This window comes from Merops nubicus, unplaced genomic scaffold (assembly GCF_000691845.1).
Source record: "Merops nubicus isolate BGI_N331 unplaced genomic scaffold, ASM69184v1 scaffold18326, whole genome shotgun sequence".
In the NCBI taxonomy this organism is placed as follows: domain Eukaryota; kingdom Metazoa; phylum Chordata; class Aves; order Coraciiformes; family Meropidae; genus Merops; species Merops nubicus.
Genome location: NW_008614690.1, coordinates 4,305 through 21,835, shown reverse-complemented (window position 1 = coordinate 21,835; position 17,531 = coordinate 4,305). Strand labels below are relative to the sequence as shown.

Genomic DNA, 17,531 nt, shown 5'->3' with positions numbered 1-17,531 from the left:
AGCAGGAGGAAAGACAGCCCAATAGTCAGCACTCTTCAAAATATCATCCCAAATGCCTAAATAATGATTTTGTAACATCAGCATGGAAGAGCAAATGATTGATAATGTGGCACAGCAGAACTGGTTACAGAAGCCTTTGTTCCTAAAGTTTTTAAGTCAGGGGCTTTTAAAGTGGCACATAAAATGTTGCATAAATGAAGTATCTGCAGAAGCAATGTTTGCATCTCTCTGAACCAAATTCTGTAAACGGAGAACATGTTACTTTATCAGGATAATTTAAGGTTTTGGTGCTTTTCCCTGTTTTAAAGGGAAGCCCCTACCTAGCATCGTTAACCTCCCAATTCTATCCATCAGGAGAGCAGATACAATATTCCCCGGTAACACTGCCAAAGTTCCCAGGAAATTAACAAAGTAAATCCAGTAGGCGCTGTAGTCATCATCAAAAGAAATCTGGCATCCTGTCCTGATGTGGAAAAATGTGCAATTTATCAATTCACTGTCAACAAATTTATATTGCTCGAGATCTGTGGAAAGAAGAAAAAGAAACATTTCAGCTAACAGCTGACGCCATGTGCAGATTTTGATTAAAAACATTTTAAGTTTAGGCAACTTTAATGGCAACGCAGAGCTTTCACTGCTTCATAAAATGGGAATAGTTATTGTTGGTAATTTTGATACCATTTTATCTTAATAGAAAAATATGCAAAGCTCATGAAAAAAAAGCAACTAAGGCCTGGAATTAGGCAAGTTATATTACTGTATTTCAGCTCTGCTTGGAACGTACTTGGTTAAGGCCTTTCAGCACCAGCTGTTCTTGCATAAAGAGCACTGAGTATCTGCAAGTTTGTATGACTTAATCCTGCCCTGTATCAGACCTTCTATTTTGACACCATACAGCCTTTCAGATGAGACTGCTGATAGTGCTCAATTTGGACTGATTCCTTCAAAGCGAAACATTACTATGGAGTTCAGATTAAACTAATTCTCGTTTTTGGGAAGGCCCCTTGGTCTTCAGCTTGAACACAGATGACTTATTACATGCAACTCTTCAGGCTGTTCTTCTAATACCATTTTGGAAATCTCCCCCTACACTTCAGCTTTCGTTCTGTTCCTCTTGTCAGCCTTATAACCCTGAGTCAAGAATACCTTCCTTTGATACAAAGAAAGCCGGGTGTAGCTTGCTTTGGAATTTAACCTTACTATTATTGTGATTGCTGGAGTTACAGGAAAGTGGTAAGAAATGCACCATCTTTCCAAGAAGCTTAGTTGGCTTAGTTCTACTTTCAGTTAAGTTTTATTAAACTGAAAATAAAAAAAAAAAAAAAAGAAAGAAAAAGAAGATTCCTCTGTTTAAACATACGAAAATACACTTTTCTGTTTTTGTTATAATACTTAGAACAGTTGGAATGATCATAGATCAGGCAGTTTGAACCCTGAACTCAGACTCCCATGCCAGGGCAAGCACAATGGACAAAGTATATCACCAGTCCCATTTAGACTAAATAAAAATATACAAGTTAAAGTGAACAATAAAGCAGTTAATATATTTCCTCCTCTCCAGACTGAATCTCTTTAGAGATTATTAAAATAAAAAAGATGTAAATTCTCAGAATCAACATTAGGTTTTGGTATCTCTAGTGCAGGTGTGATCCTTCCATTTTTCTGTTACAACATTATAGAGGCCTGTTGCTTTTTAGAGCTTTTTATTCCATACCAGAGGACTTCTTGTTTTATTAGAAATCCAGAAATGATAAGCATAAGATGAGAACGTGCAACAGAATAATAGACGTTCCGTTTTTTTTCTCATAATACCTGTGTTGTAGAAGGTGGTATTCACAAAAGTACAGTTCCTGAAGTATGTGTTCAGTGAAGTAATGTCTTCAAACACACAGTTCTTAAAAAGTGAATCTTCAAAGGTTACTGATTTAAACTTCATCATAATAAACCTGCTCAACACAAATAATTTGTCAGTCCACCTTTACGTGTTAGAAAGCAGCAGCTCAAGCTGATGCAGCTCTACAGATCTAAATGACCTCAACCTCACTAACAATGATTCCTTAAAAGGCATTCTGAGGACACGATTAATGATTAGCTGATTATAGAATACTGTCATTCAGATAAAAAGCATTAATAAGAAAATTTAGCCCCACACAGCCACTGGCCACAACTGGTAATATATATATTTTTTAATAATATTTCTGTTATTACTTGTCCTTAATCACTGATCCAAACTAATGTCATGATTTTCACGGAATAGCCTTGTAGTATCACTATTACTTGCAATATGACATAACAATCGGAATTTGGGAAATCCTGACCCAGAAACTCAGTATCTTAGGACAAATAAGCACCTGTTGGTACTAACAAGCTAGAAAGAAAGTTTTTTCAAGAAAATTTATTTCTCCAGATGAACACACTGGTCACTGTGTCAGGTTCAAATGTAAAACATACTGATCCCATAGTTAAAAAAATGGTTTCGCAAAACAGTTTAACATGGACACAGAAATTATATTGCCAGTTATACAGCAAGACATGTAACTGGAAGTATGTTTGTTACTCCTGCATCTGGGGATGCAACTGCAAACACTGTGTATCTAAAACAGGAATAAACAGATAGCTTTTCTTGTTTCTGAACACCTTATTCCTACTGACTCTCATTTATCTCCTAGGTTTTTGATCATGAGTGTCAATCAAGTAATTAATAGAAAAAGTCAGTGACAAAATATATTTCTAGCAGTAACTTCTACTTCAGTGTTATTGGACTAAAACAATGCTGTAAACCTTTTCTTAGTATAATTCTACAAAATAACATCATAATGCTAACAAAACAAGGAGTGATGTAGAAAACTTATTTTGTGGTATCTTTTACTCCACATAGAGTTGTGGAAGAAGCTACAACTGAAAATGGGCAGTTTTGCTGGCAGACTTCACCCAAACTGGCAAAAGTTTGAAAAGCAGTGCTTTAATTGCTAAATGGCAGTACAAACTGTTAAATGGCAAAGCTTTCTGAACAGAGACCTGGCTCTGCTCTAATTAAACCTCGTTTGAATAGCTAAGTATTTTTCTTATGACAAAACTAATAAATATGCCACCTACAAAATAGTAGGAATTAAACTTTCTTGACAATAAAGTTGTTGGAATCACATCTTGATGAGAAAGGAAAGCAAAAGCTAAATGCATTTATCACAAGAAAAGACTTACTAGTTAATGAATTCTCTTTGTGTATTGGTCAGAATAAAGGTGTTTTCAGCCCATTAACTTTAGCTACTATATAATTTCTCATTTGTGACAGACTGATTAAAATCAGGCTGATGTTCAGTGTCAACTCATTATCATTTTTCATATATCATTTTCCAATTTAAAATGTAGCCTAATTCCAGAGGATAACAAAGAAAATGTAGAAAGTAGATTAATCAGTTGGAACAGAAATGACAGACTGAATGTCCTACATTCTTCTGATGCATTTTTTACCTTTGGACAAGAAACATGTTGTGACTGCATTAAAACTGGTGTTGTGATGATTTGGATTAAAAACTAAGAGAAATGTAATGAAGCAAAAAGTCAAGTATTCATGGAACTTCTGGTTAAGAAAGAACATGAAGGAAACGTGGAGACTGAAGGTGAGTGGAGTATTGAAACGTTAGTGGAAGAAGATATCAGGGGAGTTCATCCCTCTGTGGACAATGTTTTGTGAATCTTAAATAACTGTCAGAGGCCTGTACATCTGAAAGAGCAAGTTAGTGTTTTAGAGTAGATTAATGTTAGATCTAGTGATTTACAAGGGTATGTTAGAGAACACCCACCTCCTGGAAAGGAGTGGAACTGGAAAGCTACAGCTAATTTAAAAATGAGGTAACTGCCAGCTTTTGTCTGTAATGCATAAATCTTTAACTGTGTCAAAACTCAAGTTATTATAAAAATAATTTTAAAAGCCCCATATTACCATAATCATTAATTTTATTCAGCTAGATAGAGATTTTCCTATGGAAATAATAATTACTTAGCACCATGACTTCCACATGGTTGTTCTGTATATTTCTTAATAGAAACCAGATACTTAAAACAGCTGTGTTTAATTTTCCCCTAAGTTATCTAGTTATCTGTAAAGTCCAGATTTAACGTTTGGATTCAGTTAAAAAAACAAAACAAAACAAAACAAAACAACAAAAAACAACAAACACAAAGGAAAAAAAAAAACACGACCAAAAAACCCCAAAACCAACAAAAAATAACCCAAAACTAACAAAAACAATCAAACAAAAAACGCCAACCAAAAATAAACGAAATCCAAGCACTGTCAATGTGTTATCTCCCATTTCTGAGCTGTTCATACTCTTTACTGATTTACAGTAATGTTTAGCTTTTATTCGTCTGTGATAAGATCCTAACCTCTCAATGTATAGCGTTTCTACAGAAGCATCTTTCATCAATATAGGAAAGAAACAGCAGCAGAGATGAAAGTTCTTCCCCAGCCCCCTACAATATGCTGCATGTGTTGAGTCTGAAAACCTTTGAATCCCACTGTGAAAGGAAGTCTTGTTAACTTAAGCTTTTCAGCCTGTTTTTCAAGATGACAAGGAAGCTGGTTTTGCATGGGGGATCCTCACTCAGAAACCACCAGGGCGTGTACAGTTCCAGTTCTCCCCACGCTTCACAAGTCTTAAGAAATCAAGAACAGAAATAAATTCCCATTAAAAAGCAACAAAACCATCTATCACTAGCTAATGGAGAAAAAAAATTAGATTATTAGAACATGCTGTAAACAAGCATTTGTTTATTACAGGTGAGTCAGGATATTATGAAATCTCTAAACCTGTCATTGATGTATTCTCCATTGCTGTGAATCTGATTTTCCAGCGTGAAGTTGAAGACGAAATGTGAAACCTCCTCATTGCGGAAATGTTTCACTTGGGACGCATACTGGTCTGACTGCAGGTGTTTAATGACATCAGGAAACCAGACAGATAAGCCGTAGTAGCTGTGAAAAAAAACAGAGAAAGCTCAGTTGCCAGTCCCATTTGTTTGGAAATCTGTGCGAGGTGAGGATGAGCAGCTCCCTCAGATGCTTATGTGATGCAGCAGTTGCTTCATCATAATAAAATCCTCCATGAAGTGAAAATATTGAAAGACACTGACAGCACAAGATGTCAGATTTCTGAAGCAGATATTCTTTGTGAGTCAGGCTTGCAACTAAGAACAGACTAACTGATAAATATAACATTTGGTGGAAAGATACTGAATAAAACCTTCCCAAATAAAAAGAATAATCATAGTGACAGAAATATGCATGCAGATCATTCTTCTGTCTGTGAAGTGTATCAAAAATGGTTTAAGATATCAGCCACTCTTACCCAAAAGACAGGGTGAACCATACAGCTGTAAGTTTGATTGTATTATCCTTCACTGGGTAGTTGAAGCATCTCATAAACGTCAACCAGATCTGGAAATCATTAGGAAATATATTTATTTTAAATTGTATTTTGAACAATTTTTTTCAACGATATAAACTTCTTGATTCTGATTTGCTTGCTTCTAAAGGGCAGCAGAGAGAGCAGATCAGCTGTACTTCTAACACAAGTATGTTAATCTCCAACTATAGCCAGGTTGTATATGTTCTGTGACTTTCTGGCTTCTTTTCACAGAATAATAGTATGGTTTGGCTTGAAAGGGACCTTTAAATATGGTGTAGTCCAATTCCCCTGTGACAGGCAAGGACATCTTCCACCAGATCAGGTTGCTCAACACTTCCAGTGATGGCGCATCCAGAACTTCTCTGGGTAACCTTGACAGTGCCTCTTCATCCTCATCAAAAAAATTTCTTCCTCATATCTACTCTATATCTATCCTCTTTCAGTTTAAAACTATTACTCCTTCTACTGTCACTACAGGCCTTGGTAAGATGACTTTATCTTTTTATATGCCTCCTTTAAATATTGAAAAGCTACTGCAAGGTTTCTCCAGAGCCTCCTCTTCTCCAGGATGAATAAGTGAAACTCTCTCAGCCTTTCTTCACAAGAGAAGTGTTCCAGCACTATGGTAATTTTAGTTGCCCTCCTCTGGACCCACTCAAACAGGTCTACATCGTTCTTACGCCGTGGACCTCAGAGCTGAAGACTCTGGGTGTCACTCTGGGTGGAGTACTCACCAGAGCAGAGGGGTGGAACCACGTCCTGCGACCTACTGGCCAGGTTTCTTTTTATGCAGCCCAGGATATGGCTGACTTTCTGGGCTGCAAATGCATATTGCTGGCTCACAGAAAAATTTTTATACATTGGTGTGGAATGTGTCTGTTAATCTATTTCAGCTCTGACAACTTCAAACTTTCCTAATCTCTAGGCAGCTTCATTTCACTATTACAAACAAATCGGAGATCTTGTCAGAAAAGTTTTCTTCTCACTCTCCAGTTTTAAACTGATTGAAGTTTAGACAAACTATATTCCATAATTCAACAGGGACACACTGAGAGATTAATCTATCATAATCTACTGCAGCTAGAAACTGGAAATGTAACTATATGAGGAAAAGCTGGGATTATACCCAGGTCAAAAACGCTACAGCAGAGCTCAGTGAGAATGGTGTTCTCTCCTCTCTGTCTCCCTCTCTCATCTCAGGCTGATCTCCTGTTGAAAAGAAGAAGCAGTCCATACTAGGAGGTTTCAGCACACATCATGCAACAAGGAAGGTACTCTGACCCAGGGGCTAGTCTATTGAGATAACAAGGACGTGAGACAACCGAGCTGCAACCCCTTTTAAGCTGGTTTAGTAACCAGACCAAACCAAAACATTTCAACCCTCAGCCACTCCATTTTTGCACAAGTAACTGTAACAATGGACACTTTCTGGATTTTTAATATCTTTTTAATAGGGGAAAATGCCATCTTTCCAAGCCAACAAATTTTGTGACAAACCTTGGTTTCCAAATCTTCATCATAGCTTTGGAGAGCTTTAAAATGCCAGGTTTTAAACAGTTCTGGAAAACTACTCTTTGTTTTACTTTTTTTGTTAATTTTAATGAGACTTTCTTCAATTTTTACTACAAAGTTCAAAGATACTGCAGGATTTTGATTTTGCAAAGAAAAGTAAAAAAGGGTACAGAGCACAGTCCCAGTGAGCTTGTATTAAAGTCTTCGAAACAACTGAAATATACTTTTCTCATAAAACATCTGACATGCCTAAAAAAACATGCAAATACGATACCTTGCAAAGGTTTGATTTTACATTCATTTACACAATTTATTCGTTGCTTTATCACTTGTACATAATGTGACCACGGCAGATAATTTTTCACCTCACCACGTGTGACCTCTTTCCACAGGTATGCATTGATATGAATTCCCAGTACACTTTCTATTGTGGTGCTTGGGAATATGGCAACATAACTATTAGCCATCACTTGGTGAAGGCCAATGCAGCATTTTCCTCCACAAAAGTTGGGACCAACCTCGGTGATTCACCTGCACCTTTCCTGGGTCAGGAAACCACAACCTTACACTGGTTCCTTAATCTTGTAGTTGCACGGAAAATGCGGCATTGCAGCTATAGCCAGCAAAAGCTCAATCAATCCATCCCATTTTGAAGGCCAATTAGAAAAAAAGAAAGGTAATTACAGAATAAACAGAGATCTTATTACTTACAGCATATAGCTCTGTGCGAATTCTAACAAAACACCGCCTGTACCAAGTTCCTGTGTCACTCTCTATTTCTATAAGCTCATCTATCTGCTTTGGAGTTTTGATTCTGTTAACCTAGAAATAAAAACAGAACAGCCAATAATCGCATTTTCTTGATTTAACATCTTTTCAAGGAGTACCGTAAGGTTTTAAATGAGAAGGTATTAAACCTGTGTCTACAATAGAAATGTTTTAGAAATATAAAGGAATAGTAGCACACTGTAATGCCAAAGTTTGTTATGGATGCAACTATATTGGAAAGTTTCTACTTTGAAAGCATGCAGGAAATCGCTTTCTACATACTGAAACAAAGTGCTGCTGTCAAGTTCTGCTATAGTGTTGCTGTATCCCTAATCCCACAAAGGATAAAACATTATTTGAACCCTCAGTTAATAATTTCCGGAGTTCACTATCAAGTTGTTTGTGACTTGCTACCACAACACTGTTGAAAGTCTATTGATTAAAGATACAGTAACGAAGATAAAAGTATTTGAAATATCAAGAATTAATAATAGAATAACATTTTTTTCCTCTTCTTATTTCCTGTAGTGTTAGACAGGGCACTTTCTTTGTCTTTTGGATGTTGATTTTAACAATCCTTTTTAATGAAGAGAGGCAAAGTTAGGTGAAATGATCTTGAAACACACATGTTATTGCTGTTATGAGCAATCATCTACTTCATTTAAAGTTAAATGAGCTAAACAGACATCAGGGAAAAATACAGAATTACCAGTGACAGAGAATGTGATGTTGCCTACAACGCTAATTTTCACTTGCACTTTTCTTCATAGCAGAACAAGAATGTGTTATATGGTCTTTCCAGACACAGGACTTGACAAATATATACCATTTTATAGTTTTGGGTTTGGCTTCTGGTCTGGTCCCAGGTTCCTAGCGGTATCACAAAAGGCAGCATATTCATCCACAGTTTATTTTAAAAGAAGACAAATTGAGAATGGAAAGGAAAGAAATAAAGTGGGGAAAGGGACTGACATATAAAGAGTTTTAGAGCAGCAACTAAGTGTTCAATGTTTGGCTGCGGTTTCTGAAGGTAGCAATAGCTTGTGCTTCTTATAAGAATGAGGACATCATTACCCAAACATGTATCATACTATATTACAAGACATCAGGGAACAGTAGTATTGATGGTAAAGCTCTAGTCTTCAGCCCACTGCTTTTACAGATGTACACTGTTTAAGGTGTGCCAGCAGCCTGTCATGACTTAGACCCAGCCAGCAGCTAAGCACCACAGAGGCACTCAATCATCACACCCCCTGCAGCCCCATTCCCCCACCCCCCCAAAAAGTGAAGGAAAAAAGTGAGAAAAAAACCAAACCCGTGGGTTTAAATAAGCAGAATTTAACACATCACAAAAGGAGCAATAAGTAAGAATATATATAGCAAATTATATAAATAGACCACATTAACTCTGAACAGCAACTCAATGCAAGCCCAGCCTGCGACCACGGACCTCCTGACCATGGACCTTCTGTCACAAGCATGACATCAGCATGGTATCAACCTATCAGGTGGCTGGTCTATCCTGGCTGAAGCTCCCTCCCAGCATCTGGTGAAAATTAACTCTGTCTTAGACAAACCAGGACACAGCTTCATCCCGTGAACAAGAACAATGAAAAGCTCACTCAGCAATATTATCTGTAAGCATCCTCATTTCTGAAATATTGCAGCATGGTTTGCCAAGCCATGACTATATCACAAGTCTGTACCCTTCTTGTCAGGCCTGTTCCAATAGCAATAATCCTGTCTGTATCACTCCATTTATTTTAACCTTCTCTCAAACTGCTTTTACGGAACATTTTATACAAAAGACTGAGTTAAGCCCTCCAAGATTATTTAAGATCTCATACATACAGACGTCCTAATATGCCACACCTCTGGGCAGAAAAGGAATGCCTTTTGAATCATACTGTATAAACCAATACTGCTCTTGTAGGCTCAGGGCCAACCTTTTCACCATCCTGGCCACCTGACCCATTTGAAGCTGTGGAGATCAGGGGAAACATATTTATAACCCAGGACCACTGTATGTAACTAGGGACAAAAAGCTCCTGGGCTTGACGGTTCTTTAACATAAGAAAAGTCCGTCTGAATCAGGACAATGGTCCATCTGGACCATACAAATTCAGCTGCCACTGTATGAAGAATAAAAAAAAGAAGCAATAAAGAATACTTATTGTAATGAAAATGGAAATTCCGTTTAAAAGCAATGGCTAGAAATACATAATGTTTTAAATTTAACAAAACCAAGACATGCTGCAAAGAAAATTGTTTGCAGAAAAAAAATATTAAGTAATACATGGCAATGAAAGAATAGAGAGAATTTTGGGTTTAGGGATACAAAGATTTTTTTTTTTTTTTTCATTTGAACAGCCAGATCTAATGAACGTGTATGTTAAGAACCCAGGAAGGTAATTAAGCATGTACATACATGTTTAACTTGGGTGCTCTCATACTAGAAGATACTATAAATTTACTCTGTTATTATCTCTGTTACTGTCACTGCTCTCAGGAAAGATTTTCAAAAGTATTAAGAACCACCACCCCTACAGTCAGTAACTAGAATACATTTTTGGGGCTTCTAATTCTAAAACCAACTGTTCATTAGTTGATGCCTTCTCTGCTTTACAGGTTTGAAGATAAAACCCTCAACAGTATGAGTAACAAGAATAAACATGACTTGTGCAAAAAACTTCTAGGAAAGGATGACATCAACATAATTAGGAAAACATATAAAAGGAAAGCACACTAAAATGATAGCTGTAATGGAGAAAAAGTTACATGAGGTGTAAGAGAAAACATACTATTGAAGTACGTATGATGAAACTAGTGACATGAAGTGGAGGAAAAGAGTAGCACATAAATCATAGAACGGTACTGGATGAAGCAGCAAGGTTTGAGAGAGCTACATTATTGAGACAAAATGTCCCAATATGCAGGATAAACTTGTATAAAAAAGTATCACAGAATCACAGCATGTTAGGGGTTAGAATGGACCTCCAGAATCATCGAGTTCAACTCTCCCTGCCAGAGCAAGACCATCTAGTCTAGGGCAGGTCAAGAAGAGGATGTCCTAAACAAAATATGCATATGTTCTTTGCTTTCTGGCTTTTATAACACGAAGGGCTGATATTTTCCAATGAGGAGACAATAATGCATTTTCTAATCATGTTAAAGCAAACTGAAAATAAGATCTTTTATACATGTGTAGCCTTGATATACAGTACAGTATTTCTAACCCTTAAACTGACCGATATTAAGAGTTTCTCACAATATTAATGACAGAAATTTTCCTATATCACATGAAAGTGGTGGGGTTTTTTTTCTTTTTCTTGTCTGATCAATTAACAAAAATAGCTATAAATAAAGCACCGAGTTCAAAATTGCTCAGTGTCACATTTCAACAATGTCAGAGAGAAAGACTTTTTAGATCACAAGAACTGGAAACAGCAAGCATGTGCTTTGTTTTCTTCTCCACAGCTGCTTTAGGATGTGATTACAATTACATCAAATTGATGTGAGACTGTGGCTGATCCTTCCTCCCACCTTTTGTCCCTGCATGTTTCTGTCCTCTTCCTCATGCCTAAACTAACAACGTATGGCAAAAGGGTCTGTGCTATGCCTGACTGTGCAATCACTGAGTATCAATGCTGACAGGAGAAAAACAAAGAGTAACAGAGGGCAGACATACTCTGTCTGAAAGCACCTCAGATCAGCAAAAGCCAATTGCAAAATTACACCCTAGCTGTATAGCGTTAGGCAAATCCCTTTACTTGTAAATGAAATCAGAAAATAAAGCATTAGGTTAGATGGGATTAGGGGTAGGTCATCGGTGTACCAATGCATGTGGATTTAACACAATAGATGTGCACATCAGGCTTCTCTCAGGCTAAATATTTAAGTTCTTGAGGTACTTAGTGGAAAAAATTAAATGGAGTCAACGGAAACTACATCCAAGGTAATAAACTGCAAGTCTAAATGGAATAAAGTTACATGGTCAGATGATTATTCCTCAAGACTGCCTGCAAATGCAGAACCTTTAAGAGGATTTCTTAATTGAGTTATGTGTGCATTAAAGTAAGAAGAAAGCCTCTGGAAGAGCAGAAACATCCCACACATGGCTCTGAGAGGGAGCAGAGTGCCAGCACTCCTATGGCACAGTGCAAGCTGGGAAGACAGACCAGATTTTAAAGCAAGAAAACGCCTTCTGTTGTTTGGTTCTACTGCATACAGGAAGACAAAATTTTTCTATATATTCATCATAAATAAGGAGAATGTAATAAAAAAGTCCCATATCTGAACTGTCAAATTTGTTCTCCAAATAGAAACAACACATTAATACTTTGAATAAAACCTTATCACTAGACCTGCAAGTCAACAAGATGCAACTGAGCTTCCAAGATATTATGAGAAAATTAAATATCTGAAATTACTATTTCATAGAGATGAAAAAGAATTTTAAAACATTATTATTTTAAATGATAAAAATTTAAAAAAAAAAAATCAAAAAATTAAAAGGTACAATAGCCTCCAAATCACACTTCTGTGTCCTTACTGTTATTATTAAGGATGAAGCAAACTTAATAAACACAACACAAATGGAGTGTGTTAAGTATCCTGGCACAAAAAAAAAAAAAAAAAAAAAAAAAAAAAAAAAAACCCCAGTCCTTTTCCATGCCTATCTGCAAATACCTAGTGTATCTACCTCGTATATCTAGCAATTTCAGCAGTAATTCAGTTCTTATATTTAGGTATTTAGAGTGAAAATGACTGGCCTTGTCATGCAGAGTATTAATATTGATTGCTTAAGCCCTCCAGACCTTGCCAATCAGCAAGCTGGCTGATGTGCTAAGTGATTAGCTTTAAAAGCAATACTCACTGTGAAGACTTTCTCAGGCTGACCACGAGCTCGCATATTTGTGTCATGAATTTGCTTGAGTATCATCCAAGCTTCATCATGTTTTCCAACCTAAATGTTTGATCAAAACGTTTAAACAAATAGTATACACAGATTAAGATATTCGTTATAGTCACTGAACAGTCTTAATGCCCATTATATAAAGGTCATGTTATAAAGACAGAAATCTACACACAGGAATATAACAACTGTTTGGAAAATACATACCTCCAGCAAGAACCGTGGGCTTTCTGGCATAAAGGTGAGGGCTACCACAGAAGAGACACAGGGCAGAGCGCAGACGATCACAAACACTCGCCAGCTATGGAACTGGTAGGCAGAGCCCATGCTGAAACTCCATCCTATGAAAGCAGAAATTCACAAAATGTAGAGAAATAAGTATTTTATGTGGGAGTCTGCAGCTTCTCAGAGGTGCAAAATGAAACCCGTATTTAAATGAAGCCTGACTGATCTATTTCCATAAATACTGATGATTTCACAAATGATCTTATGCTATGAATTTCAGTCTCTTGCATGTAACCAGTCATGCAGGTTAAATGGCCGTATTATGAGAGGTGGGAGACCTCCTTACAAAGGCATGAAGAAGCCTCTTTCAAGTCTCTTGGCAAAATCTTCATGAAGGTAGTTACGAGAACCAAACCCCTCATCCTACACAAGAATATATATACAAAGATATTGTTTCCTATGAACACTGGATGAAGAGAAAATTAAAAATCTAAACTCAAAGTATACATTTTATGGAATTTTACAGCTTTCCTTATTTTTTTTTTTTCTGCAAAGAGTCCATTTCAATATTCTTAATGAGTCTCCTAATGTAATACAGTGCAACACATAAAGCAATTACAGTGCCTAACTTTTGCTTCCATCTTGTTCCAGAGCACTATATCACTCCTTAGACTCTGTTAGAAGTAAACTGCCCCATAACCAGATGTACAGGAAAAAAACCTCAGTACTTAAATTCCTATCTGAAACTAGCAACCTTAACACTGAAATAGAGAGATGACTTATGATCATATAGAGATGAAGAAAAATGAACAACAGGAAAACAATTCTCATATAAAAATTTATCTGAAGATACAACTGAGTGCTGATTAACATGCTGTAGAATCCATTGTTAAAATACAGTAAGAAGAACACAAAAGGAAATACTGGAAAACTGTATGTGAAAATTCAGCTTTTAAACAAAATATCTGATTGTCTAGTATATCATGACTGGACTACTGAAATGCTAGAACTGTAAGAAACCTAGGAATTTGTCTTAAGAAAGAGAAGAATATTATTTGGGTAACTACCGGACCTTTCAGTCTGGCTTCAGTATAGGAGAAATTTTCAAGCACAATTTTCAAGGTTAACATACTAAAAATAAGTGGAAAATACACACAACGATAAAGGACAGGAGAGCTTACTGGAATAAAATGGAATCCTGGCTAACGAAAGCACTGATGCCAGATTAATCTGATATTTTTTTTGCTAATGGATTTTTCTAGATAAAAGACATGGTTAATTAAACCTGTCTGATTGTCAGTAAACGACTGGTACACCATGGTAACAAATGGCTTACTAAATAGTTCTTCAAAGGAGGTACTTATCTGTTAAATGTATATTATATTTTGGAATTTAATGATCTGATGCTGTAGACCATAAATATATTCTTGGGGAAAAAAACTTTCTCATATTAAAGTACTTTTATATTTCCATATGAAAAATAGTTGACCCAGGGGAGTCAACCTATTTGGAATCTGTTTTTTCTGGTCTCCTACAAAAGTACTCTTTTTCTGAAATGATAGAAACTTGCTCTACAGCCTGGTTTAGCCCTGCCATCTTTACCCTTGGAAGACAGATGTAAAATTAGTAATGGTGCTGGCAATGATCTTGGAATGCCACAATACTTTTTTTTTAAGCAAGGCTCCAGATAAACATACCTTCCCCCCGCAAAGTTCCCTCCAACAAAAAAAAAGCCATCAAAAATATAATGTTAAATTTTATTCCAAAACAGAACTTGGAATGTAAATCTAAGATTTAAAAATACAAACAAAAAAAGGATCTAAAAGTGTATTAAAACTGACTTTTTGTTGATTTTTGGAAAATGCCAACTTCAGATCTTATGGAATCTTAAATAATGTGGGCATACTTTACGTCTAAATTGGGAAGGGAAGGAAATGTTTACAGTGAGTTAATGAGGCAATTATAAACCCTACCTGTGTTTTGGGTATTTTGTATACATTCTATTGTAATACTTTGAATAATATTCTTCAGCCTGTATTTTAAACTATACTACAAAAGCACCTGATACAGAACTCACAGAAATATTTCCTTTTAGTTAAGTTAATTTTTGGTCAGAATAGTGAGCTGATCTGACCCACTGGGCAGCTGTGCAACTGCTTGTGCCATGGGGAAGGTGGCACAGGACAGGGATTTTCATCCTTCAGAACAGCCTCGTCAAGGTACTGGTTCTTGCTGTCATTAGAAACTGTTTCAGAAATACACAGAGACACTAGAATATTTACACACTCTGCTTTTCACCGCTCCAGTTTAGTTTTATGAGGTTGAGCCTGACAAAGGGCACTTCTGCAGTAAATTAAATCAACCTGGCTTTATACCTGTTATAAAACAACAGCAACATCTTGTGCTCTGTAACCAGTCATGGAAAACACTGATGATAATTTACTTCAACGCGTCATTTATTAATGTAAGTGAAGCAATACTACATTTAATTAAAAGCAATGAGTACACCACTCATCCTGCTGTCATCCTGACAACTTACAAAACACCCTTTTTACTCCTCAGAATATCTGAGGGGCATGTCAAGTGAAATGCTCATTATGGTTTCTATTGCTCTTATTCTATCTTTTTTTCTATGCTTTGTATTAGCTGCTGTAATTTATCTTGTGATTTAACATATTTGCTGAATTAATGATTAACAGTGAATGTCAGGATTATAAGAAGCAATTGGTAGAAAAAAATAAACCAGCTGCAGCACAGCTTTCTTGAGGCTGCTCTCCTGTCTATTCCAGCACCAGCACTGGACCAGAAAACAAAGATATACTTCAAATGCAGAGCAAGTTTAGATTTATTCTTACATTTAACACATCTTCCTAGGTCATGAGCTAACCTGGAAAATGGAGCCATTAGAGTAGCTCTGAATTTAGTTCACAAAGTGGCCTTCATTCCTATTGTACATAAGTTTTGAAACCAAATGGAACTGTGTTCTTGGCTGTAACTCAATTTACTTCTCCCTTCCCTGGTTTATGACACAACAGCAAAGAGAGAGAAACTCTACACAGTTGTGTTCAAAGCACTGCACACAAACCTAGAGCTAAATTTCACCCTTGCTCCCTGGCTATGCCATATTTTAGAATCATTAATCTTGAAAATGGTGACAAGCCTGAATGTTTTACAAATTGTAAAATGCCTGGCCCAAATGCTTGGGGATGATGTGCTGTGGAGCAATGTAAAACTCACAGTGACTGAATTTGAAGCTGCTGCAGAAACCTTTGTGCTGCTTAACACCCTCCCACTTCACTGACTGCAGAAAAGGCCAAGTGAATCACAGACATGGCCATTACTGATTACAGAAAGACAGCAGCACGCAGAAGAGCAAAACCAAAATGTACAAGATGCTAATCTATAACTAATCACCAATTTGTATGTTGAATTAATTGTCAACAAAACCTTCCCTCCCAACACAGCATTTCATCTGCTCCATAATATTGATAAAAGGATATTATAAATAAGTTCTTGTTCCAAATGAGAGACAAGAGCATTTCTGTCATAGACTATCTGAATAAATACAGTTCTAAATCTGTCCATATTATGCTGAATTTTATAAAGGTATATCACCTGTTAAACAGTGGGTATCTTCAAGGACAAAGATCATCTTTTACAGTGGCTATTATATGTTACTAGAGAGCAGACTAATTATGGGGGAGTTTTCTCAACTTTCCAAAACTAAGGGTGAAAAGGAACATGATAGCTCTCTGCAGGGCCATAATTTTTGCACTGAAGTGCAATGCGGGCAATGAAAAATAAGGAAGATTACAGGCTCTGTACACATTATGGCTGGCAAGGGGAAGATTTCTAAATACCAGAGGAATAAAGTTATGAAACACTTCTCCAAGAGATTAATGTAGGCAAAGAAATAATAACATATGGATTTTATGGCATGGTTAGCTTTAGACTGACCAGTCTTGATAACAATTTTTGTTAATCATTCAGTAATAATCAGAGGAATTAGATGAATTACAGTGTCAGAAATTGTCAAAGCCCAAATATGCATAAAATCCTGTCTTGGTCAACCAAAGGAGAGAGCAGATGTAAGAACAACCCTAAACTTAGGGACAGTGGAGAAAGATAGCCAAAGAATTTATAGGAATTCATAGACTTGATAGATTCTTCCGCAGAATCGTTTCTATGTTTTTATAACTTTTCTTAGTTCTGTTCTACCACAAAATCTTTCATCAGAGGTCAGGTTTCTGGCCTCAATTTTTATCATTTTAACTTTGTTTATTTTCCAGCAACTAAGACGTGTGATGGCTAAAAATTGCCACGCGGTGGCACTGTTACAACACTTAATGCAAATAATAAGTTTTAAAAAGCTCTGCAAAAATACTTCTACTACTATATGTTGTTCGTTTGTTCACTATTTCCCAAATCTAAGATGCATCAAAATTATAAGGAAGACTGGAAGTATTTTTCAGCTGGAAGCACTGAAATACATTATTACACTTATATTTAGTCTGTCCTGTTATTACCAAGGTTACCTGTAAGTGAAATCTAGTAATTGAGCCCATATATTTTAGTGAAATAATGGTAAAACATCATTGAAATGGGAAAAAAAAAAAAAAGTTCTGGCAAGTTATATAGCTGAAGAAGCTCAGTTAAGACTTTTTCCAAGACTTGAGTGAAAAACATGGTTTCCAAACAAA

At 36.4% G+C, this 17,531-nt stretch overlaps 1 protein-coding gene across 1 annotated transcript in view; it reads right to left on the bottom strand.

Annotated features, from left to right (window-relative positions):
• Positions 1-15,076, bottom strand: part of SV2C (synaptic vesicle glycoprotein 2C) — a gene marked incomplete at its 5' end in the record, with an annotated part of 25,713 nt that extends 10,637 nt beyond the window's left edge. Inside the window, 8 exons of the mRNA XM_008942322.1 lie at positions 321-524; positions 1,813-1,946; positions 4,814-4,978; positions 5,352-5,440; positions 7,635-7,745; positions 12,568-12,657; positions 12,814-12,947; positions 14,966-15,076. Of these exons, the coding sequence (XP_008940570.1) occupies positions 321-524; positions 1,813-1,946; positions 4,814-4,978; positions 5,352-5,440; positions 7,635-7,745; positions 12,568-12,657; positions 12,814-12,947; positions 14,966-15,076 (1,038 nt within the window). The remainder of the gene's footprint in view (positions 1-320; positions 525-1,812; positions 1,947-4,813; positions 4,979-5,351; positions 5,441-7,634; positions 7,746-12,567; positions 12,658-12,813; positions 12,948-14,965) is intronic.
• Between the last annotated feature and the right edge of the window lie 2,455 nt (positions 15,077-17,531).